General features: G+C 32.1%; 1 protein-coding gene across 1 annotated transcript in view; it reads right to left on the bottom strand.

The window, feature by feature from the left end:
• Positions 1 to 24,850, bottom strand: part of Cyp305a1 (Cytochrome P450 305a1) — a 43,950-nt gene that overhangs the window by 17,994 nt on the left and 1,106 nt on the right. Inside the window, exon 2 of the mRNA XM_089649813.1 lies at positions 2,254 to 2,508. Within this exon, the coding sequence (XP_089505939.1) occupies positions 2,254 to 2,508 (255 nt within the window). The remainder of the gene's footprint in view (positions 1 to 2,253; positions 2,509 to 24,850) is intronic.

The following is a 24,850-nucleotide window of genomic DNA, read 5'->3' as shown; positions in this document are numbered from 1 at the left end:
TAGGCAACTTTTTGTAAAGTTAAATGACGTAATATCGGATGCCTTTTCTGCCACTAGTGGTGTGCCACAGGGCTCCCATTTAGGACCAATACTGTTTATTTTATTTATTAATGACATTGTAGACGTTTTTTCCGATGTTGATATCCTGTTATTTGCTGATGATTTAAAATTATATAAAAAAATTAAAAATATTTCTGATTGTATAATTTTACAAAAAAATTTAAACAACTTGTTTAATTGGTGTATATGCAATAAACTGGCACTTAACATTAGTAAATGTCAAATAATAAGATTTTATAAAATAAAGAAACCGCAATTTATGAATACAATCTTGACAAAATTATATTAAACTCAGTAGAAACAATAAATGATCTAGGTATTATTTTCAACTCAAAACTTACATTTATTAGCCATATAACTAATATTATTAATAGATCAATGAAGATTTTAGGATTTATTATTAGAATAACCAAACAATTTTGTAACATTGATACTATTCGCATTTTATACATAACGCTAGTGAGAAGCATTTTGGAATATAACTCTACGATTTGGGCTCCACATTACAATATCCATATTCAAGCGATTGAAAAAGTCCAGCATAGATTCCTTAGGTATATTAATTTTAAATTAGGTATTCCAAGAGAATCCGTGGACTATAATTTGTTATTGAACTAGACTAATCTCGTAAATTTATCAGATCGCAGAAAAATCTGTGATCTATTAATATTATATAAAATAATTCACTCGGTCCTGGATACCCCTGATTTAATAGAACTAATACGATTTCATTGCCCTGGTCGCGCTAACAATAGACTGACTCTACCGTTCTACTATAATAACACACATACATTATCACATTATTACTCACCAATCAGTCGATTACACATTTTGGGAAATGAACATGCCAACATCGGCGACATTTATTTCTTAAAATTAGCGCAATATAAACATGCAATCAAAAATTATTTTTCCATAATGTAATTTTATATACGCAATATGGACATGTTGAAATGAAATGATGATATTTCTCATTGTTCTTTTTTTGTTATTTTTGGTTGTGATACACAAAATAATTGTATGTTATTTTTAAGTTTAAAACTACTATTATGTAATAATACTATTTTTATTACTTTGTACTCTATTATATGTTTATTTATAAAAGGCAGTATAGCCGTTTATGTATTTAAAATAAAAAAAAAAAATAAACCGTGTAAGGGTATATTTCTTAATCTTTTTAACTCATCTCATCTCCACATTTTTCACATGATCAGGCATGGTTTTAACACGCGCACTCTCATCTTATTTCTACAGTATTCAGTCTACTCTCATCCAATCCACTTTCTGCCAGTTCCATATATCTCACCGTCATACATCAGGGTAGGTACCAGCACTCCATTGTGGGATCCTAGTTTCGCTTCTTTGGACGCCTACCGCGTTCAGTAAAGATTATCAAACGTTGTAATCGACTCATGTTTCAAATTAATCACTCAGAAATGAAGAATGTATATAATCGAGGACGTTTTTCAGCATTGAAAACTTGCTGTAACTTTTCAAATATCTGGATCATTTTAGAAATCTACACCCATAATCTTTATCTTGTTCTATTCGGGTCGGAAACCCGTTGCATCAACAAGGCACCTCCAGGCGTCCCTTTCCGCTACTTCAATGGCATCCGTTTATACTAAAGAAACTTGGCTCTGTTTTCCTTATCACTGAACTGTAAAAAGGACGCAGCACACCGTTTGCCACACCCATTATATGGTCAATTGATCCGTCTTACCGGCCATCACTCGAGAATTCGACCCAGAGGTTTTTAAATTGGACAGAGTACTGAGAATACAAAACTGTGCCAAGTAAAAAAACGAGATTTTGAGACTTTAAGTTATAACAGATTTTAGGTAGGTAGCAAAAAAGTATTCTTGAAGCCTGTAAATAAGGATACCAAAATAATATTTTTCAAGAAGACATTTTAAAATTGAATTTGGTTTTCTGTGATCACCTAATGGTGTGCAAATTTAACTAATTTAAGAAAATTGTCGGTAGACTGCACTAAATTATACATTTTTTTTAAATATACATTTTGATAAGACAAACATTTCTGATCACCTGGCAACATTTGAATTCTTCTTTCGACCATCGTTATAGTGAAAAAAATGCAGCTGAGCAATGATGGACGACTAAGCCAGGAGAAATTGAATCCACAACGCCTGACATTCTCTCTCAAGTATGACATAATTAAACGATTTCTACCTTTTCTGGTGCCCATGGAGCGCAGCCTCAGGAAGAAGGTGTTAGGCCTGCCCTCATAATCCTCGGAGGTGAGCACCTTGCGCACCACGTCGTCAGTGAACACGAACACGAAGCGGTCGCTACCGAGCTTGGTGCCTAGCACCTTGGTGTTGTAGCGGTTAGCCAGTTCCTGTACGGCGTGGTGCTGCCCGCCCAGGGAGTAGGACAGCTTTTTCACGATGGGGGCGCAGCCGACAAAGGGCAGCCATGATGGACCTGCAAAAATGCAAACATATTATGGTTTCTGTCTTTCAGAGCATTATTCCTCCAACTTTATTTTAATTAAATTTAATTAAACTTTAATTTAATTTAAAAAATAAAATAAAGTTGGTTGTATACCTACAGGTGAAAAAATATAATAAGCAGTAAATTTTGATTGAAGTACTAGTACATATTGAATTATTTGGCGGGTTGGGAATAAGCCAACGTAGTTTAGTGGTCCTGAGCAACTGTCCAGACATCAAAAGGTGCGGGTTCAATTCAAGTCGGCGGCATTTATTTTTACTCGGGAGATATTTTCAATTTGTATTGATATTTCAGGCGACTAATTATTGCTTAAAATAATTTGTTATCCTTTGTGCTATGCATAAAAGCTATATTAATTACATCACAATCACATCTAGCCATTTGAAGCGGTAAAACTGCATTTGTTTAGTTCTTCTAAAAGTACGGTGGTTTGAAGCAATTATGTTTGAATTATTATCTATTATATAGAATACTCAATGTAAATCGAACTCTATAATTCATCTGTCACCCGCTAAACTGAATTTGTCGCCATAATATGATCGGTTTGGTTTGGCCATTTGATTTTTGGCTTAAGTTATTATGTGTACGGCAACTGGTGGTACAAGCGGGAAACTCATGAATCTTTGTCACATTTAGAGTTGAGTTTATGACAACTTTTTTTTATTTGAGTTTTCGTTTTTGTATAAATTGGAAAAAATTAGCTGCACTGTTTGTTGTCTTTTAAAATGATGACGGTTTCAAAAGATTTTTTATAACTCTTTAATTGCCGATAAATAGGAAAAAAAAGTTACTTAAATGTAAAAAAAATATATAATTAAGTTTTCTCAGTTCTCTATGTGATGTAGATTCTGCAGTTTTAAGCTTGTACCACTAGTTGCCAATAATTTTTGACGGTTTCTCGATGAATTTATTTATTTATTTGGTACAATATTTTTTACATTTTAAGTTTTCCAGTAATGTAGGCCTCACTGGGTGGCTTGCCCGTGCTGAGGCCTTCATTTTATAATATGAAAATATAATCTACATAATACATTTAAAGAGAAAATAATACATTTAAAATTAAAAATACATAATACATAATAATATATTTAAATTAAAAAATAATACATTGAAAATAATCTTGTGTGTTTGTGAGTGATGTGTGTTTATATTGGTTTTGTGTGTTACGTGTAGGTTTTATTTTTATTTTATGCTATAAAATTTTGGTAATATTGTTTTTTTTGTTCTTTAATCCATTTTGTAATTTTGTGTGTAAATTTATTTTTAATTTCAAGTTTTTCACTGTTGAAAGCTTTTATAGCATGGTATTGGTAGTGTCTTTGTCCAAAGCTTGAATTTACTGTCGGAGTTTTTTATGTTTTCTTTGTACGCTTGTCTAACTGGTCTGTTAGTGTTATTATGTGTATGTTGAAATTTATTTTTTTTGTCAAAAATGTAGTTCAATAGTGTTTTAACGTATAATTGGCGTATATCTAGTACGTCACAGCTGTTGAATATTTGTTCTGTATCAGTCATGTATATTTATTTCCACACGAAATGTTATTATACCTATGTTATGTAATTATTCAATATTAGTTGGCCGGGATATAGGTCGCTACGCCATTGATAAAACGTCGGTTCAATAATCTGTCTATTTTAACAAAATTGCAGTATTACGTCTTAAACTTTGGTCTGGCTATAGGTACTTGCTATTCATAATGATAGTGTCATTGATCTTGTAGTTGCCAATTGCACCACATGCAATGATTACTGAATTATTATGTATTTATTTATTTTCACTATCATGTTGTTATCATTAAACACACCAATTTCAGTTGTCTGTGGTGTGTGTTAGTTATTATAAAATAATGTTTTTCCCTGAATAATCAAGGTTAAGTAATTCATTAAGAAATTAATAATATTTAATAGCAATAAACAGAAAGTATACATAATGTAAGAAAGATTTAGTGCCACAGTGGCAATTCAACACACATTTGAAAAGTGGTATAAATTTAAAGTGATGAAAAAAAGACCTAATGTAACCTATTTAACGTGTTTATTTTTCATGACTTTTTAAGAGTGTGTTCCGCTGTACTTAGTGGCCTAGTTACCAATAAATTACACCGTTGAAAGGATAATGAAAACAATTTTTTGACAATACAAGTATGGGTACCTACATAATTATATAAACGCAGAGCAGAGTGGTCTAAAATGTATATTTAAATAATAAATGGCAAATAGAATCCACATGATTAATAAATTAGTAAAGATATTCTGAAATATTTTTGTGATCTAGTTTTTTTTAATATCTTTAATCCTAAGTAAATATACGACAAGTTTATAAAGTTCATGGCCAAACATTTCGTCATAGGTGTAAAACGATTATAATGGGTGTTTGTAAAGCAACTGTAAATATTTACGGAAATTTATTTTCAACTTTTCGAATTTTAGAAAAAAGTTGAGTTTCTTCGGACATACTTTAACTCACCACAAAACAGTTCTCTCAGTTTATCTCTCCAGTGGTATTTTAAATAATAAAAAAATAACATTCCTATCCACATTTACACGGAGAAAATATACTGATAATGAAATGATGAAAATAACCAATATACGCGTAACTCTTCAATCTATGCGTAATCCGGTTAGAAACCGGATTGAAGGCCCTTAACGACTGAATTGATAGGTTTCCTGATAAACTTTTAGCAGAATTCCAAAATATTTTCACGATGTTGGAACACGTGTTCATAAAAATCCTAACATTTTCGCATTTCGTCATTATGTATTATCAAGACAAACGCAGGTGCATCAACACGTATTAATTATGATTTAAGATTTTCACGGCCAAAAGTATTTTTGTTATTTGTGTTTGGGGTGTTATGCCGTGTTGCGCTAACTCCTTCTATAGCCAACGTTTCGGACAACATTGCAGTGTCCATCATCAGGGCAGATGTGTTATTTGAGGTTGTGTTAAAATGTGAGATTATGTATGAGGTTGTGATACCGTGTTGCCAGCTCCAACCCTCTGAGCTAACATTAACGGAGCGGAACTTACGAAGCTGACCGATGCACTGGAGCGTAACGGTTACCCAGCAAGTCAGACAAGGCAAATCATAAGAGCCAAATCTGCACCAAACGAAGACAGAATTGAACAAGAGTCTAAAGGCTGTGCCTTCCTGCCTTATGTGCACAATGTGACAGACAGAATTGCCAGGCTATTGAGAAAGGAAAGTATCAAGACTGTCTTCGGAACAACAACAAAGATACAGGACTTACTGAGGTCTGCAAAGACTAAGTTTCCTCTGGAAACAGATGGAGTGTATAAACTCAGCTGTTCCGGATGTGACAAGGTCTATGTAGGCCAGACAGAGCGGACTATCTCCAAAAGGATTTCAGAACACTTCAGAGCTTGTAAACTCGGCCACCCTGACAAATCGGCAATTGCCGAGCATTTGATTGACACCGGGCATTACTTTGGATTTGTTCCTGAAATCCTGGGGAGACCCAAAACTTATAGAGCACGGCTGATTACGGAAGCCATTGAAATTCATAAAAATCCCGTAAACATTAATAGAGACGATGGAGCTAAGCTCAATAGTTCTTGGTATCCGGTAATTGACGGATACACCAGAGCTAAAAGAAGAAAACCACTTTAAATAAAAAATAAAAAATAAAATAATAATAAAAAAAAATGATACGTTAATGTTAGCTCAGAGGGTTGGAGCTGGCAACACGGTATCACAACCTTATACATAAGCTCACATTTTAACACAACCTCAATAACACATCTGCCCTGATGATGGACACTGCAATGTTGTCCGAAACAAAAACAAATAACAAAAAACACGTATTACTATATTATTACGAATTTACTAAAAGTTTATCAGGAAACGACCTGCAATCCCATTTTTAACCGGATCACAGTACCCAAAACTATCTTAAACAATCGTTTACAAAAATATGTGTCATTTACATTTTGTAAAATGGTATACCTACCACCTACAAGTTTGACCACCTACATTTCAAGTTCGTTTAGAAACGCCCTGTACATCATACAAAGTGAAATAGCCTTGAAGCGAAAGAGATTGTGGTTTTTCAGCAATTTAGCACACCTACTATAATGATATGCGCTCCGAGGATAATTCTAAGGTATTATGTGGGCGTGTAATACATACTAATCTCACTAATTTATCTTGTTTGCAATTTTACTCACTTATAAACCCGCAGCACTGATTTAGTGAAAACTAAATACTATAATTTCGACTGTCTGTCAAAATCAAGTTTCTAAGGTAGAAAACAAAGTCACAGCGTTGAGAAATATAAATTTGAATGATTTTACCGTTGGTGTTATGGTGGAAATAATAAAGTGACTTTATTTCAAATGGGTTAGTACAGTTTTACAAATTTTTCAGATCTATGTAGAATGTAGAATTCGCTCTCTTTAGCAAGTTTTAATTTTAAGAAAAGCGATTTTTTAGTGTGTAACATGTGATGTAGATCAATCAGTTTCGCGCTTGTAATTTAGATTCCAGACACCGTGTATTATTATACTATTGGTACTACGGTTCATGACCCGTTGACTATAAAATAACAAATATAAGAGCAAATATTGTGGATTTCCTGAACCTCTGTTATAAATTTATTCAATGTACATAATTAGAGTGATTTATTTTTGGGGTATAATTGCGCTACCTCCTTCTTTAGCCAACGTTTCGGAGAACACTAACGTGTTCATTATCAATGCAGACGTGTAATCTACTAATTATTTTACAAGCAATAATTATTCGCCTGAAACACTCATCCACATTGAAAAATCTCCTGATAAAAGATACACGACGCCAACGGGACTCGAACCCGTGTCCCTTCGTTTTCCGGTCGACAGCTCTGACCACTGAGCTATGGCGGCTTATCTCTTACCCGCGAAATGATTCAATATATACTAGTGTTTCATTCAACAATTACTGCTTGTTACATTTTTTGTAATCTACTAATAAATCTAATCTAAGCACTTAATTGTTTGAAACCATAAATTATCATATTATAGACAATCAGATATTACGTTATAATCACGCATTGTTACACAAAATATCACATGGCAGCTTATCAAAATTAGTGAGCAAAATATAATATTATTATTTGTATTAATTACATAGATGGTCATTTGCTTACTACCTAATCTATTCTTTATCAGTAGGTTCGTACTATGACACATTTCTCCGGACAGGATCCTAATTAATCGATTTATAAATAATACGATGAAGATGACATAATTCCGCTACTGTTGGCTATCTTTCTGCATCTAGTTTCATATTAAGTATTTGAAATAAAACACTCTCAGGCTTACTAAAAAATGTTCTGTAAATATTACGCGGTGCGTAAGGTCAGAACAGTGAAAAACTTGAATTTTTACTTGGCATTTGTTCGGTTAAAACGGTTTTAAGCCAGGCTCAAGGCCGGCTTTACCACATCAACGATGAACGGTCATGTAAGAAAGACGGTAATTAATTGGAGACATTATTTATTCAGATGATCACAGGTTGACATTTGTAAAGAAAACGTTACATGGAAATGACCATAGATAAACATAGACAAATTATGAAATAGACATTGTATATACAACACATGTATTTGTCGGCGAATTCAATAAACCATACCAAAAAGGATTTTTTTTTTATTTATTTTTTTTTATTGTGAATACCTCACAAGAGTCCCAACTGCTCCCGTCTGGAGCCAGTGAGACTATGGCATCCCCAATTGGGGGATGTTGTGAGGCTGAAGGTAAGTGGGGAAGGGAAAGAGGAAGGTGGGGAAGTACCTGGCTATTCAGATCTAGTCACTAAACACGGCTAAAGCCATTTGGAGCAACGTTTCAATTCTGAATGGTGGTCTTACACCAGGGCGATACTGGTAGTATCTTCCACTCTGGAACGTGCCGCAAATATACTATATATTATTTTAATTAATTAATTGTGAAATAACACAAATTAATCAAATAAAATTTATTTGCGCACGCCGGGATGTTCTTTTGTATGCTTATTTTTATTTGTATTTTATATTTCTTCTTACAACTGCCACTTAGCAGCTCCCAAGAACATTATAAACGAGTTGATTGAAAAATCGCGGGACGAAAACTCACATAAAAAAGTTTAGATTTAAAAAAATGCAACGGCCGATAATCTAACCTCGGTCAACTACTTGAAATGCGACTTTACTGACCGTTTCACCACCAACTATTTTAAGAACGGTAGCATTAATTAATTTTATGCAGGTATTATAAAATTATAAGAATAATTTATTTACAATTTTTTAATGTTATTTGCACAAAAGCGCCCCTGTCTGTACAGTGTAAGGGCAGGGGAGCTATGTGACCACCCGGTTGGGCAGCTTTCTGATGTGGGTTACATTAGGGGCTGAAGAAAGGGATTTTTAAATCGGGTCTCGATGAGGCCCGGATTATATGAAGGAGGAAAACAGATGCCGGTAGCTCGTTCCACATAAAAGCCGTCTTACACAAAAACGAGTCGTAGAAGCGGCCCGTTCTCATGAAGCCAACATCAACTGTGAACGGGTGTTCTGCTTGTTTATGTCGAGTTTCATGCAGGTACACCGGTGGACCGGAGAGCAGGCTCCATTAAAATACCTGTAGAACAAACTCAGCATGACCACATTTTGGCCGTGCATTAGAGATGGCAATCGGTCTGTTAATAAGGTCTGTCAACCAAGTTTTCACAGAAGTTTCAGAAAGTTTTTCTTTGCACAGAATCAAGTAGGCTTAACAAGTATTGTGGGGCTCCAGCCCAGAGGTGGCTCCCAAATGCAATTGTTGGGTGCACTTGAGATTTATATTGGGCTTACAGGTGGTTACTATTGAAGAACCTGACAACTGGAAAATTTTTATATGTGGTGAGACACATTGTGTGTGTGGTTTGATATTATACATCTGTATTTTCTTGATGACTACGGATAATATACCGTCGGAGCCGTTCGCAAAGAAAAAATGTTCTATCCGGTAGAAAGTGGATTTTTAATCGATGGGTGTTTGATTTTAACTTCATTTGGCAAGAGCTCGCAATTTGTCCAACTTAACACCGTGCTGCCAATATGGTTACTTTGTAATAATAACAGCTGTTGGAGAATATTTGCAAAGGTGTGTGTTCCAATCAAAATTTTTGAACATCCTATTTTTTCAAGTATTCGCGACATTCTAAGTAAATATACACTTATACTAAATAATCACAATGTATTTAACAACATATTTTACCAAGCAATTTAATTCTTTGTTTGTTATCTCCTTGATATCTGGTGGTGTGTGATCAACGTAAAATAGGAAGATGACCAAACTCTTTTGAATATGAAGTCCATATGTAAAATCCGTGATTGTTTGCGATCACCTCTCGATATTTTAATCGAAAATGGAAAATGGTATTATTGGAAAAACACACGAACGACCAATGACCAATCATCTCATTGCGAGAACATAGAAATAAATAACGCACTTTCGTACATCCAGTTTGAGTGGATTTTCGAAGCGGAAACTCGGTGAACCAAAATACAAAAAAAGCATAATCGGTATTTTGTTTATTTATTTTATTTTTTTTTGTCGAAAAAAAAATGTAATAAAACTTTATATTGATAAATAAATAAATTTTAAAAAAATATGTCGGCAAGTTAAACCGGTTCACTGAAACCGGTTTATTGAAACTATCTGTTAGGGCCGTCAGAAAATTAATTAATTAATTAATAATTCTGTTTTGTAATATGTTGTAGGTAAGAAAAAAATCACAGTGTTTCTTTAAATGCTGCTTAAAAAAATGTTTTTTTCATTTATTTATATATATTTATATAAACCGCACAACAGTCCCGACTGAACCCAACCGTCAGCAGCCAGTGAGACTATGTCATCCCCGATTTGGGTATGATGTGATGCTGATGATAGTAGGGAGGGGAAGGAGATGGGAAAGTACCTGATTGTTCAGATCTGCTCACCAAACACGGCCAAAGCCTTTTCAAGCAATGTTTCAATTCCGAACGGTGGTCTTACACCAGGGCGATACTAAGGGTATCTTCCAAAACATTCGTCGATAGATTTTTACTGTTTTAAATAAGTCATGCTTTATTAAATATTTTGGCTTACGTCTAATTACATTTTATTTTTTTTAATATTAGGGCGCACCTTCCTAAATTCGTATTTACAATATAAAACTACGGAGATATTCGTCTTTCTCCCTTTCAAACATGATTCTTCTTTCTGAACGCTTACTGAGGAACCACAAGCCAGGCAATAAAATGGTCATAACAAGAAACCTGACCGAAGTGCAAATACATAATTTTGCATTCCACGCATCAAATGGCGAACGTCGGGCAGGTACTGTCTAGCAACTTCGAGGACAATATAAAAATAATATAATATTGAGTATAGTTTGTGAAGCGTATAGTGTTGTAAAGCTTACCATCATCTATTCTATTTATTTGTTACGAATCTTTTTGAGGTCCAATTGCTTGCAGTCCTGTTCTGGGTACAGAAATAGATTCTCTTTTCGCCTTGAGGTTAGTAAACTGTACCGAAGTGTGAATACGCATTACGCGCCCGCAATTCCCCGCCGCGGGTCATGCAAAATAATGTATTTTGCACTTCGGTCCGATTTCTTGTTATGATTGTTTTCTTATTTGTCTTTTACAAAATGGATGGACCAACTGTATTCACACAGACGATATAATTCTGATGTTATTGACATGGGTTTTTCAGAAGTTTTGGTAATGAACGATTTAAAAATGTATATTTCTAATTAATTGCGACGTATAATTCGTTGATGATTCTGATTGTTATTGACTTGGGTTTTTCAGAAGTTTTGGTAATGAACGATTTAAAAATGTATATTTCTAATTAATTGCGACGTATAATTCGTTGTTGTTTCTGATTGTTATTGACTTGGGTTTTCAGAAGGTTTGGTAATGAACGTTTTAAAAATTTATGTTTCTAAAGACCCGCAACGTATAACTCATTGTTTTTCTGATTGTGGTTGACATGGGTTTTTCAGATGGTTTGGAAATAATCGATTTAAAAATGTATTTCTAATGAACTGCAAAATAATGCTAACGAATTGATACGTATGAATCATTGTTTTTCTGAATATTGTTGACAGAAGGTTAAGTGGTAAAAGTAAATATCAAATTATTATGATCTGATAGTATTATTACGCCAGCGTCTCAATTTTAACGTACCGAAAGGTTCATTTCGGTTTGCAGGCGACCGGACCCAAAAAATTAAGACCCGATTTCACACTGAAATAGGATCGCCTTATGTAGTTCGCGATTTCTTAAAAACATCGTTTCTGCTCATATAATTTTTGGATAATATCGAAGAAAATATGTTTTAGAAATTAATAATCCGTTGGATTAATTAAAATACAGTGAAAATTGTGCACAATTACATGATAATGATTGACGTTTATACAAAAATCATGCGTTCTGAGGTTCCTCGAAAATGACCGATACGCACGACAGCTATAGTTTCCCTCATGGCCGACAGAGCACACCTCTGGCGGTATAAGAACGAACCAAATGATTGGCGCGAATATTTAAATATGCAGCTAACAATACACATGGTTATGCAAATTTACTTGACCAAGATTTCTTCTGGAAGCTTATCACTTTGTGATGGCATTATTTATTTTATTAAAACACAAATAACTTTGTTTACATCACTTTATTATTCACAATCTCTACATGTTTCATGAACGAAGTTCGAAATGTTTTAATAAAATAAAGTGTAATAAGATTACATTATTTTGTATATTTCCGTTGTATATCAATGCATATGTACGCAGTAAAATGTAAACATTATATTGTAATAATCTATTATTTCATTCTTCTTTGTTATAATTTTACACTATATTAGATACAGTAACAGTTGTAGGTAAAGAATTACCATCAGTTGGAGTAAAATTAACACCTTTTAATAATACCGACTGCTAATCTCATCGCACAATTTATTCATAAACACGAGTACAATTAATCAATATGTAATAAACTATTATTTCAGTCATCTCCGTTATAATTATCTTTAATTGTGGTGACAAACTATACGATATTCAATTCAATTCAATTCAATTCAATTGCAATTCTTTTTTTTTTCAATTCATTTTGATTTAATTTATAGACATTGACGGTTGTAACACATATTTAAGCACTGCAAGTCTCCTATGAGCAAATTATATTAGAGACGGTAACAGTTAATATCAGTTTGAGACATGTAGTGAATAATAGTGTTTCATTTGAAATAATCCATCACAAGTACGTAAAATTTCATTTAATCAAACAACTTTCATTCTTATTATGCCTAAATTGAGCATGTTATTACTCATTAACTTCTTCCTGTTCCGTGTTTTAACAATATTTATGATTTGGAAATAATTAAATTAAATAAAAACATCCAGAATTTTTTTTTACTGATACAATTTGAAAAACACAATATCACATCGTGCAAAAGGTACCTACTTCGGTATTCAGTCAGTTTTCAGAGATCCTTAAAAAAAGTTAATGCACAGATTTTTTAATTATTATTTTTTCAATGAGTCCCCACTGTTACCTACCATCTGGAGCCAGATAGACTATGACATCCCCAATTGGGGTTGAAGGTAGTGGGGGGAGGAGATGGGAAAAAAGAAAATGGGGAAGTACCTGGCTATTCAGATCTGGTAACCATTAAAAGCCATTTCAAACTTTGAATGGTGGTTTTCATTTCTGAATGGCGGTTCTTACTTAAGGGCAATACTGAGAGAATCTTCCACTCTAAAATGTGCCGCAATAATAGACAAAGTTAAATCGGTAAAGTTTAAAGTGTCGTGCCTATTTCAATTGTTAATTTTATTTCATTATTAAAGGAATTTAAAAGGTTGTTGAGTTAACGTTCCGATCCTGTCCAAAGGCAGGAGATGTCGTTAACATACCTCTTTCATAGTAAAACATTTCTTTGAAGCTGGATTTTTATTTAAAATAAGTTGTTTCCAAATAATTCATAGATAAATATATAAATTAGACGGCTGGTAGGGGCTCCCATTGGTAGTCCCTCTTTTTGTTGACATATGAAATTATTGTACTTAAAATAATTTTGATTTTGAAACTAAGTTAAGCAAACGAGATTTTTAAAACAATTAAAATTATAATAACATTTTTTAAATACTCGTTATTCCGATTTCTATAATTTATTAAGGCGATGCCACACGTAGTAATTCAAAATCATGAGTTTATGGTTTGAAAATTTGGTCGCCTAGAAATGTTTCAGATGCTTTAATTAATAATCGAGTATTTTTAGATAAGTTTTTTTATAAGCCCAGAAAAAAATAATGTAAAGGCCTATGAAAACTGCTTTAAAGTTAAAAATCTCTTACTTACGAACCCATTTTCGGTTATGATTTTACTGTATAATGTGGAAAATTCAGTTATTTATAAAATGATCGAAATTTTTTTTAATATTTATGCCTGAACATTTACAAAATAAAATAAAAGGCACTTTTTAGCCATGTTTTTTTCTTGCATAAATCAAAACAGGCGGATGGTGTTAAGCGGGAATTTAAACCTTATCGCCATCTACGTAAGGGTTGTTATTGATAGCGGCTCAATTTAAAATATTACACGACGTAGTGCATCGCCTTACATAAAACGCCTAACGTAACGTAACATCGCCTAACGTAAAATAGGGAATATTATTTCACAAATAATACACTAAAATGTTTGAAAGAAACCAATGCGCACATTTCATGCCGCCAGGAGGCGCTAGTGTAACATGCCGCCATCGAAATTAATGGGAAATGTCGGAAGTTATGGTATTGTTAGTATTTGCTTAAGTTGTTCATACTAAAGGTAAATTACTGAACGACTTTTGAAAGAAAAAAGGAAAATCCTAAGGCAGTTTTTTATATATAAATACGTTCTCTAAGATTCACCAATAATACAGTTATAACATCTCGTGATTTTGCAAGAGTCTACACTAATATTATAATATATCGTGGGGTTACTGCCAAAAGTTGGTTACTATCAACAACATGTTTTGGAGTAAACTGAATTTTAAAGTTTGGTCTTCATTATGAAGACATTCATGGGAAATAATGCCATATGAAAAAACACATTACAGCTTCGTTTCTTAAACAAATACGTTTATTTTTGTAAGTCCTTTAATATTTTTTTTTGTTGTGTATTAATTATATAAAGCGGGGACCCAAACTTATTCCACAGATAGATTGTAATACATAAACATTAAAATCATCGCTAACTCGAAAAACCAAAAAATCTAGTTACCAATTTTTGGCAGTAATCCCTCGATACATTCGTTTAGGTATATTATACAAATACGTGAGAATTTTACCGAAGATTTTACGATTACTTCGATATCTTCGATAACGTTCGAGTGTGAGTCATTCGATTAATAACTAGAATTTTTTAAATGATATTTCACCACGCATTCAAATTGAATAATATTATTTTTAGTTATTAGTGAAAATGATTAATTGATTGCTCGATATCCATTGTACAAATGATAGTTACAATGGACATTAGAGCAATCAATTCATCATCAGATGCCTGATAACACACAATAATATAATCGAATTCCTATGATATGTATGTATATATATACTTATATATATTATATAACCAATAATTTTCACTTCTCACGACGAGCAGGATACGTGATTTTTACACAGCTCTTAACACAAGCAAATACCTTGGTAAATGATTGATAAATATCTAATTACGCAAAGGATTGAAGGATATGGTATAATCGGCCATAACATGTAGGCAAATACCGTTACGATAACCAGTTATAGTTTCCTTTTTTTATGTGAATACCGCACAAGAGTCCCGACAGCTCCCAACCGTTTGGAGCCAGCGAGACTATGGCATCTCCAATTGGGGTATGATGTAAGGCTGAGGGTAATAGGGAAGGGTGGGAGATGGAGAAGGCGAAAGTGGGGGAGTACCCGGCAATGCAGATCTAGTCACCAAAGATGACTTAAGTCATTTCAAGCAAATAGTGGTCTGATATATTCTGAGTATCTTCCTAGTTTACTATTTATTAAAATTGTTCTAAATTCAAACAATTGTATCTCTATCAAAGTTTCAGCAGCATCACAAAAATACGCATTTTTTTTGTTTTCCACTTCAACAAAAATTAAATATAAATATCTGTTTTCTTCTTATTAAAAATAAACCTGTAAAACGAATTAAAATTAAAATACTTGCAGATCTTATAACATTATTAATTACTATAAATTATAAACTAAAATTTGAAATAATTAATTTTTTCTTGTTTTATTGCAAATATAAGGTAAAATGTGTACAGTACGCAATGTAATTAATTATTTATCGAATACCTACCTATTTTTTCCCAATACTAATGCTTGTTCAATTTTAACTTTTTTATTTAAATATAAAATCACATTGAAAGAAATAAATTAAATTTATATCAACTCATTATAATATAATAATAATACGAATGTTGGTTCACGTTTCATTTTTATTTTATTTTATTTTATACATAAAATGGGATGTTAGAAGGTTTGGCATTTTTCTTTAACTTTTAAACAGTCCTGCATTGTCTAATAAATCCACTTGTCCAGTGTCCAATAAATCTTATACTGCAAGACTACACCGTCAAAACGCAGATCTCACACAGAGAAAAAGACTAATCGTAATTTATCAATAATCTCATCAAATTATTGGTAATTCAGAATTGATTAACAGGTTTCCTGATAAAGTTTTAGTAAATTATATAAAGAAAGCATTATCACATCGGAACACGTGTTCATGAATATTTAAATATTTTATTACTACAGCGAAAATTCTCTGTGTCGTCGTGATATATTATCAAGACAAATGGATAAAACATTCTTAAATTGATATTTTATTAATAAGTAAATTTATTGTGAACCACCAAAAACGCAAACTTAAAATCTCTATTTTATTGATATAAGTTACCGGGTTTTCCAATAAGAGGTGTTATTTTGATATTCAATCGTTAAAGATCAATGGTTTTGTGGCTTGTGTGGCACGTAGCGCCGCCTTGTTGAAAGTAAACGTTGTCCAGATCAATACCATCCAATTCCGGCCATAAAAAATCATTAATCATCTCTCGATAGCGCAATCCATTCACCGTAACTGTTGCTCCAGCCTCATTTTCGAAAAAGTAAGGTCCAATGAATAGAGAGGCTTTTCAACAAATAACAACTGTTGGGTTTTCCGAGCCCCAGATGCGACAATTTTGCTTGTTGACGAAGCCACCGAGGTGGAAATGGGCCTCATCACTCAAGATGATTTGCATTTGATTCACTCAAGTGAATTTTAATAATTTCAATGCATTGTTGAAGCGTGTATCGTTCCATTTTTATTAATGGCGTAGTTTCTACTTGTTAAATGTCAAAAAATAACAGCTTCAAAAGTAACATCAACCGAAATAGCGGGCTATTCAAAATAACACATCTTATTAGAAAACCCTGTATTTCAACCACGATGCTTTGTTCTGATTAAAAAATAATTGAAATAATAAATTAATTATTATTGCAATTAGATATATTCCAGGAAGTAATATCTAAAGCGTGTTTCGGCTGATTTTCACAAAAGTGTTGCTACATAAAATATCCAATTAATAATAATTGGCTCTATCATTTAGATAACATAACATTAGACTAGACACGGCATATTCATTTAAAAATAACCCCAACACAATGTTGGTTCGGTTCACATGCACATTTATGAAAAGGCCCACGCATTATGTCGCAATGCGAAATGGGCACTGTGCATTGCGTTTTACCTTTTGTTGGTCTATTTTGCTTCTCAGCTATGCTGGGCAAGTTCATTTTTTCAATTACAAAAATAAATAACCGAGTTCCAAATATTTAAATTTGAATTATGTCCATATTACAACACCTCTGACAACAAATTCTCCGTGGTTTCGCTTACGAGTTTGAACGCTTGTACAAGGAGTTTAAACAGAGTTGGGTTGTTAAGTTCAACTCCATATTTGTGACGTACACTACGTGGCGTTATTTTAAAAATGAATTTAACTAGACAGGGCTAATCTAGTATAATACATCAATGCATAACAATTATTAATTAGTACTATGTTGTTGTAAAACGTTTACAATAAGTTTGCAGATTTGTAAATGAAGTAATCAGTGTTATGCACGTGATAATATTGATTACTGCTGAAATCCGATGCAGATCAGTAAAGTTCATTGCTTACACTATAAACAGCACATGGTGTTGATTGTGCGCTGACTCCTATTGGTTATCTCTATTTATTGAGGCGATGAGAAATCGCACTTCGTTGACCTCGGTGACATGACTGATAAAAATTAAACAATTTCCACTTCAGTTGCATGTTTGCATTATTATTTGCTAAATGGTAGGTTTGACTTTACATATTTACATAAATAGGATTATACTAGTTATATATTAACAATTTTCAAATGTTAAATCTAATAATAACACAATAATATGTGTGTTCTTTGGATTTTGTTTTAGTAAAATATTAGATAATGAAAACTGAAATACTTTGATGGTTTATTACCTTAAAATGTGAGATGCCTTCTGATTATATATAATATCACACCAAGAATAATATTCTTCAAATTATTCGTTATTGGGTTAAAAACGGGATTGCAGGTCCTTATCGAATGAATTGATAGGTTTCTTGATAAACTATTGTTTATAAATATAAAAACCTTTTACATTTCGTCATTATATTTTATCAAGGCAAATGCACGTGCATTAACACGTATTACGACATATTACAAATTTATTAAAAGTTTATCAGGAAGAAAAGTTTAGCAGTCCCGTTTTTAACCGGATTACTTAATTTGAAGAAATTCATAATAAATTAGCAATATATTTTATGATTTTTCTACGTATTATATAAAATATGTATTGCGTAAATATTACCAAAATTATTTGGATTTTCAGTGTAAAGCTTACATCACAATTATTATTTTCTACAACTCTATTTTGTAGATTTTTTTAAAATTTGTGGTCATAGACTTCTAATAAATTTAGAATGCCGGGTTATCTCTCGATCGAGACAGCTTTTATCAAAGTTTTATCGTATAACTAATTTTATTATCTGAATCCAAAAGGCATTTGATACTAACCACTAACACCTGCTAAGACAAATGTTATTACAGCATCCATTATTTATTTTGCTTAAATTTTACGAGAGATGGAAATGCTGATAGAGCTATTGAAAGAAGGGTAAATGAAGGTAACTCCATTAATGGAGGACTGAACGCCGTTGGCGCTAACAAAGAAATGTCCAGAGAAACGAAGTCAGCAGCATGGAACTGGCAGAGGAAGGAAGAAAGTAGACTGAATGCTATGGAAATGAGATCCCTGAAGCGTACAAATAGTAAATCCATGTATGATCGTGTGAAACATGCGGAGATTCGCAAAGAACGCAAGGCTGCTGTAAGCGTAATGAGCAAGTTTAAGAAAGGGACGCTTGGAGGGTATGGGCATGTAGAGCGAAGAAAGGAATGTAAAGAGAATATACGACGCGAATGAGAATGCTATAAGACGACGGGGACGCCCGAGAAAGACATGGCACGATCAGAAGAGTATGTGAGAGATGCTATATGAATGTGAATGAGGTAATGAGTGTTGTTTGGCTTGAGACCGAGTTGTTTGGCGATCTGTCCTATCTGCCTACCCCGTCGGAAAACTGCGTGATGGTTAGTTAGTTAGGTAGTTTTAAGTTTACACATGATGTCGCACATTGAATGGTGGCGTATGAATAAATTAATGGAATCAGAAATCTTTCGTTTTGAAATTAACACGTGACTTCAAAGTAATATAATTTTGCTTTAACAGTTTTGTGTTACATTTTTATAACAGCAATTCATTCTTTATTATGATAAAAATCACGGGATGGTCTGAGTTCTTGACAAATCGGTTTCAATTTTGAAAATTACAATTACAATAATTGTCAGTAAAAATATTATGTTACAAGTAGCTACGATCGTCTGAATTCTTTACACAATCAATTTTGCAAATTGAAGACAATCGAATAATTTTCTGATAAAAGATTATATTACTTTTTCGCTGAATTTTTGACACAATCAATTTTGAAAATTGAAGACAGTCGAATAATTTTCTGATGAAAGATTATATTACTTTTTCGCTGAATTTTTGACACAATCAGTTTCAATTATGAAGTGAGACTTAAATTCAAAGCAAATTAATTGAATCGGAGTTACAATCACTAAGGACGGGTTGTTTCGGAGAATTTGAACAATTCATCAAATTTCAACGTTCATTTTCGGGTTCTGTGAAAGTCCTATTTAAGTTCTGTTATTATATCATTGTAGGCTAGTTGCTTGACAAAACTGAAATAAAAACAGAGCTTGAAAAAATCTTTCACAGAACTTGAAAATGAACGTTGAAATTTGATGAATTGTTTAAATACTCCGAAACAACCCGTCCTAAGAAAAACTGAAGATTATTTCTACTGTATCCATAACTTTCCTATGTTTATTTATATATTTTACAAATATGATGTTTAATAATTGCATGCATTTATATTAAATAATAATAATCAAAATAATTATATTTGTATAATATATTCATATAATATTTTATAATTATAATTCATATGTTAATTACCCGCAACGGAGCAGACTTTGTCTAGTGAAATATACGCCGGGGTTGCCGGCATTGAAATTGAAAAATGATATTCGAAAGATTGGTTCAAATGGCTTTAGCCGGTTTTCATGACCAGACCTGAATAGCTAGGTGCTTCCCAACCTTTCTTCCCATTTCCACTCACTCCCCATTCATATTATTAAACTAATTAACTTAATTTCATAACACATGTATAGATATCATCTTCAAAAATTACTTATTTTTTTGGATCTTATAAACTTAAGAAACTTGTTATAAATCGGTAGAAATTGGGTATACTTGTAACTTGTTATAAATCGGTAGAAATTGGGTATACTTGTAACTTGTTATAAATCGGTAGAAACTGGGTATACTTGTAACTTGTTATAAATCGGTAGAAACTGGGTATACTTGTAACTTGTTATAAATCGGTAGAAACTGGGTATACTTGTAACTTGTTATAAATCGGTAGAAATTGGGTATACTTGTAACTTGTTATAAATCGGTAGAAATTGGGTATACTTGTAACTTGTTATAAATCGGTAGAAATTGGGTATACTTGTAACTTGTTATAAATCGGTAGAAATAGGGTATACTAGTAACTTGTTATAAATCGGTAGAAATAGGGTATACTAGTAACTTGTTATAAATCGGTAGAAATAGGGTATACTAGTAACTTGTTATAAATCGGGGGCTTAAGATATGTTGCGAACTTGAAGTGAAGAACAAAAAAATTGCGCTACAGAAATGTTGTAGAATTATTATTATTGCAGCAAAAAATATTGTGATGAAATGACATTAGAAAAATGGTACAAAAAATAACAGCAGTGGTATTCGATACGAAATTTCATGCATTTTTGTTCCTAGTCTGTTTTAATTGAAATGAATTGACAACTCTAGCCTTTACAATAGAATACTCGTGTAATGTAATGTATCTTATTGGTACATTGTTCGTCGCGTTCTGCGGGTAGCAACAGATTTAATCAGTCACTGGATACAAATTAACACGAACCGACATAGACAGTCGTCATCAATAGCGTATATAAAAACTATTAAAGTATGAATGTACTTACACGGGTTAAATGCTAGTCACCGGATAAATAACTGTCATCATATCCATCAGTTTAATAAAATTTATTAAAATGATAGCGTTGTTCTTCATTATAAATTACATAGATTTGTTCATTGGGAGTGGGAGGGGATGGAGAAGGGGGAGAAGTAAGTTTGGTAAGTATCTGGATATTCAGATCTATTCACTGAGCACGGCTAAAGCCATTTCAGGCAACGTCTCGAGACTGATATTTAATATTTGCACAAAATATTTGGTATTTTTTTACTAAAGAGATTATCTTCCACCCTTCCTGGGATTTTATTAAAAATTCTTGATCGTGTTCGTGAAAAAAAACTTGTGTCGTATGTATACTAAAATGAGATTGGTTATTATTAATAATAACCAATCAAAAAAAAAACAAAAAATAACAAGTTAATTTGTTTTTCTTGAAAAATTGATTTTTTTCTTTAATAATAATAAATTTCAAATTGTTAATTTGTGTACAAATAATGGGTAGTGCTAAAACTTATCTGAAATGGTTGGATTTCAATGACTGGTTTCTGCAACATATATAATAATTATCTATATCTAAGCTTCCATTACCATTTTTATTTATGATAGGTTGATAATATACAATGTAAAAAACCACGCGTCGACAAGGATAACAGATATGTTGGATTATTTTAAAAATATTGTACAACAGATTGTTTCAAATATCTTTATTATCGTTGACCATATGACTACAGGTCTGTAATTCTTTATTTAGCTTTTTGTTTTAGGAGGTGTACTTTTGGTCTTTTGCAGAAAATAGTTGAATTGAGCTAGAAATTCAAGACAGAAATGGTTTTGCAAACTAACCGATTAAGTTTTTGCCGCCCATAAAAATTAAGGAACTAAACACAATTTTAATATTAACAATAATGATAAAAAAAAATTTAAAAAATATATAATATAATGAAAAAACTTAAAAAAAATTTTTTTTTCAAAAATACATCGTATCACTTATTTACATGTGATATGAATTATTTCACATTCCGCTGACAATTTCGTATCTAGTAGCATTTTAAAAGGCATTACATAAATCATTATTAAGATAATGTTTAATGATCGGTTTTATCGAGGTAGCTATTAAAATCAACGATAAAAAACTCGATGTAAGTTACCTCTGTTACCAACATTTATGTTTTATCATATGCCATCATATTGTCTATCATTTATGTATTATCACTTGCCATCATATTTTCTATCATTTATGTATTATCATCTGCCTTCATATTGTCTATCATTTATGTTTTATCACATGCCATCATATTGTCTATCATTTATGTTTTATAACATGCCATCATATTTTCTATCATTTATGTATTATCACATGCCATCGTATTGTCTGGAATTAAAAACATTTCTTTCTGATTTTCTCGTTTGTGTGAATATATTGTATAAATTATACAAATATAATTGTAAACTTGTTGTACTGCTTTATGCAAATTTTACGACAGTGTAACTACAAATTAACACGAAAAGTATTTATTGTATCTAATGATATTTATTATATGGTTTTACATTTCTGTATTATTTTATCTATGTTCTGTATTATGTCTGTAAAAGCCCTATGGGCGTTCAATAAATAAATAAATTTGGATAAAAATGTTAATATTTTTAAAAAAATTTCTTGATTGTCTTTCTGAATAATTTTCCTTAAAAGGGTTTGGAAAGCAATTATGTTTTCAGATTTGAAAATAACAACAATACACCTTTTAAAAAATGAAGACAATGTTAGTAGTTCTTATTCGAAGTATGATACAATAGTTAAAAGTGACCGAAGGGAATAGAGTCCCATTAGCTCAGTTGGTAGAGCACTGTCCCGGAAAGACAAGGGTCCTGGGTTCGAGTCCCAGATGTGACCGTTTCCTTTTCTGATTTTTCTGTTTCAGATTTTCGTTTAGAAATCACTAATATTGTCTTCAATATTTAAATATTACAATTTGAGATTTTACTCAATAAAGTTATTCCGAAAAATAAATACACCTTTTGTTCATGAGAATTTAACAAATTTTATATAATGCTAAACGAGTAAAAGAGCTGACATATATCTGGTTTTGTATCATTTGAATGTATGTTGATGTTTATAACTAAAAAGAAAATTTTTGTAAATAAAATGACTTGTATTTTTTATGTGATTACCGCACATGACTTCCAACTGCTCTCAACCGTCTGAAGCCAAAGAGACTTGTGAGGTTGAAGGTAGTGGGGGAGGAAGGAGATGGGGAATATAAATGTAGGAGAAGTGCTTTGATCTGGTCATCAACCAAGGCTAAATCCATTTCAAGAAACGTTTCAACTGTGTGCATGGCTGTTATTATGATTATGTATGTGTTAGCCATAGTTTTACAAATCCATTGAAAAAATGGCTGAAGCCTAAACTAGCCTCGCCAAATAATAAACTAGCTTAACGTAGTGAGAGTTCAAGGATAACATTGATGGTCAACTACCATTTATCACTGTCAATTACCATACCTTCGTTTTAAGAAACCTAACCTAAATCCTGAAAATACCTCAATTATTATTTATCAATAACAAGTGAGAAAAGGTTGTTTGCTGTAATACAAGAAAAAAAGTTTTGAAATAAGTATCGATAAAACGAAAATACTCTAAAATTACTCTAATACTCTAGTCACTAAAAAGAAAACAATGGTCTACTGTAACAAAACATTGTTTCTAATACATGTACACTTACGTGCGTTCAATTGTTTTTAGCTTCGCATTTAAAGTTGCTACTTACGAGTGATTAAACTAATCTAATAAAAATGTTGTTTATCTTGTTACATAGTATTTGAAAGTTATCATCGGGCGTATAAACTAATCGGGCTAAATTTAACGATCTATTTGACCTTTCATTAACCACTATGCTATAAAAGAAATCGCAAAAATACGTGACATCTGGAAGTTAGGTAGGCAAGCTTTATTTGCACAAGAACCAGATTTGCTTACTAAAAAGGAGATAGCGGTATTTTATGGTTTCGTGGACATTCTTTCTATCTATAATGAAAAATATTATTATGTTAATGTTTTTGGTTGTTAGTTGTCAGCTGCAACCCATGAAAACTTGTAACTTGACTTACAATGATAATATCTGAAAAATTTTATTTGTAAAAATTAATTAATTTTAAACAATCTTTATATACATGGTGTACATAGATTGCTTATATAGATGACTTACTATAACCGGTGATTCCTAAAATTATTTGGAGTAAAAAATGTTAAAGAAATTTTGGTCTCCGGTGACTTTTTGTGATGTTTTTGTGTTCAAAATTTCAATATATTTTTTTCAAAAACAATTTATTCTAAAAATTATTTATTAAAAAATTCATCCACGAGTCAGTATAAAATAATAATAATAAAATATATAATAGGTACGTGCTTTATCGCTCTCAGTTTTGAAAGGATCTCTCTATAATGTAGTTATTTTCAATTAACACAGAATAAAAGTAGGTACGTCAGATCCAGTTTGGAAAAGATCACACTCATACACACAAAGAAATTATATCGTTTCATGGTGATTTGTGCTTTTCGAAATGCTGGTTAAAAATAGCGTGACCAACAGATGGAATACAGCTCTGTTGTGGCCTGGCTCGTTGT

This window comes from Hesperophylax consimilis, chromosome 31 (assembly GCF_061612785.1).
Source record: "Hesperophylax consimilis isolate HC1 chromosome 31, BYU_Hcon_1.0, whole genome shotgun sequence".
Lineage (NCBI taxonomy): Eukaryota > Metazoa > Arthropoda > Insecta > Trichoptera > Limnephilidae > Hesperophylax > Hesperophylax consimilis.
This window is presented reverse-complemented; position numbering and strand designations above follow the sequence as displayed.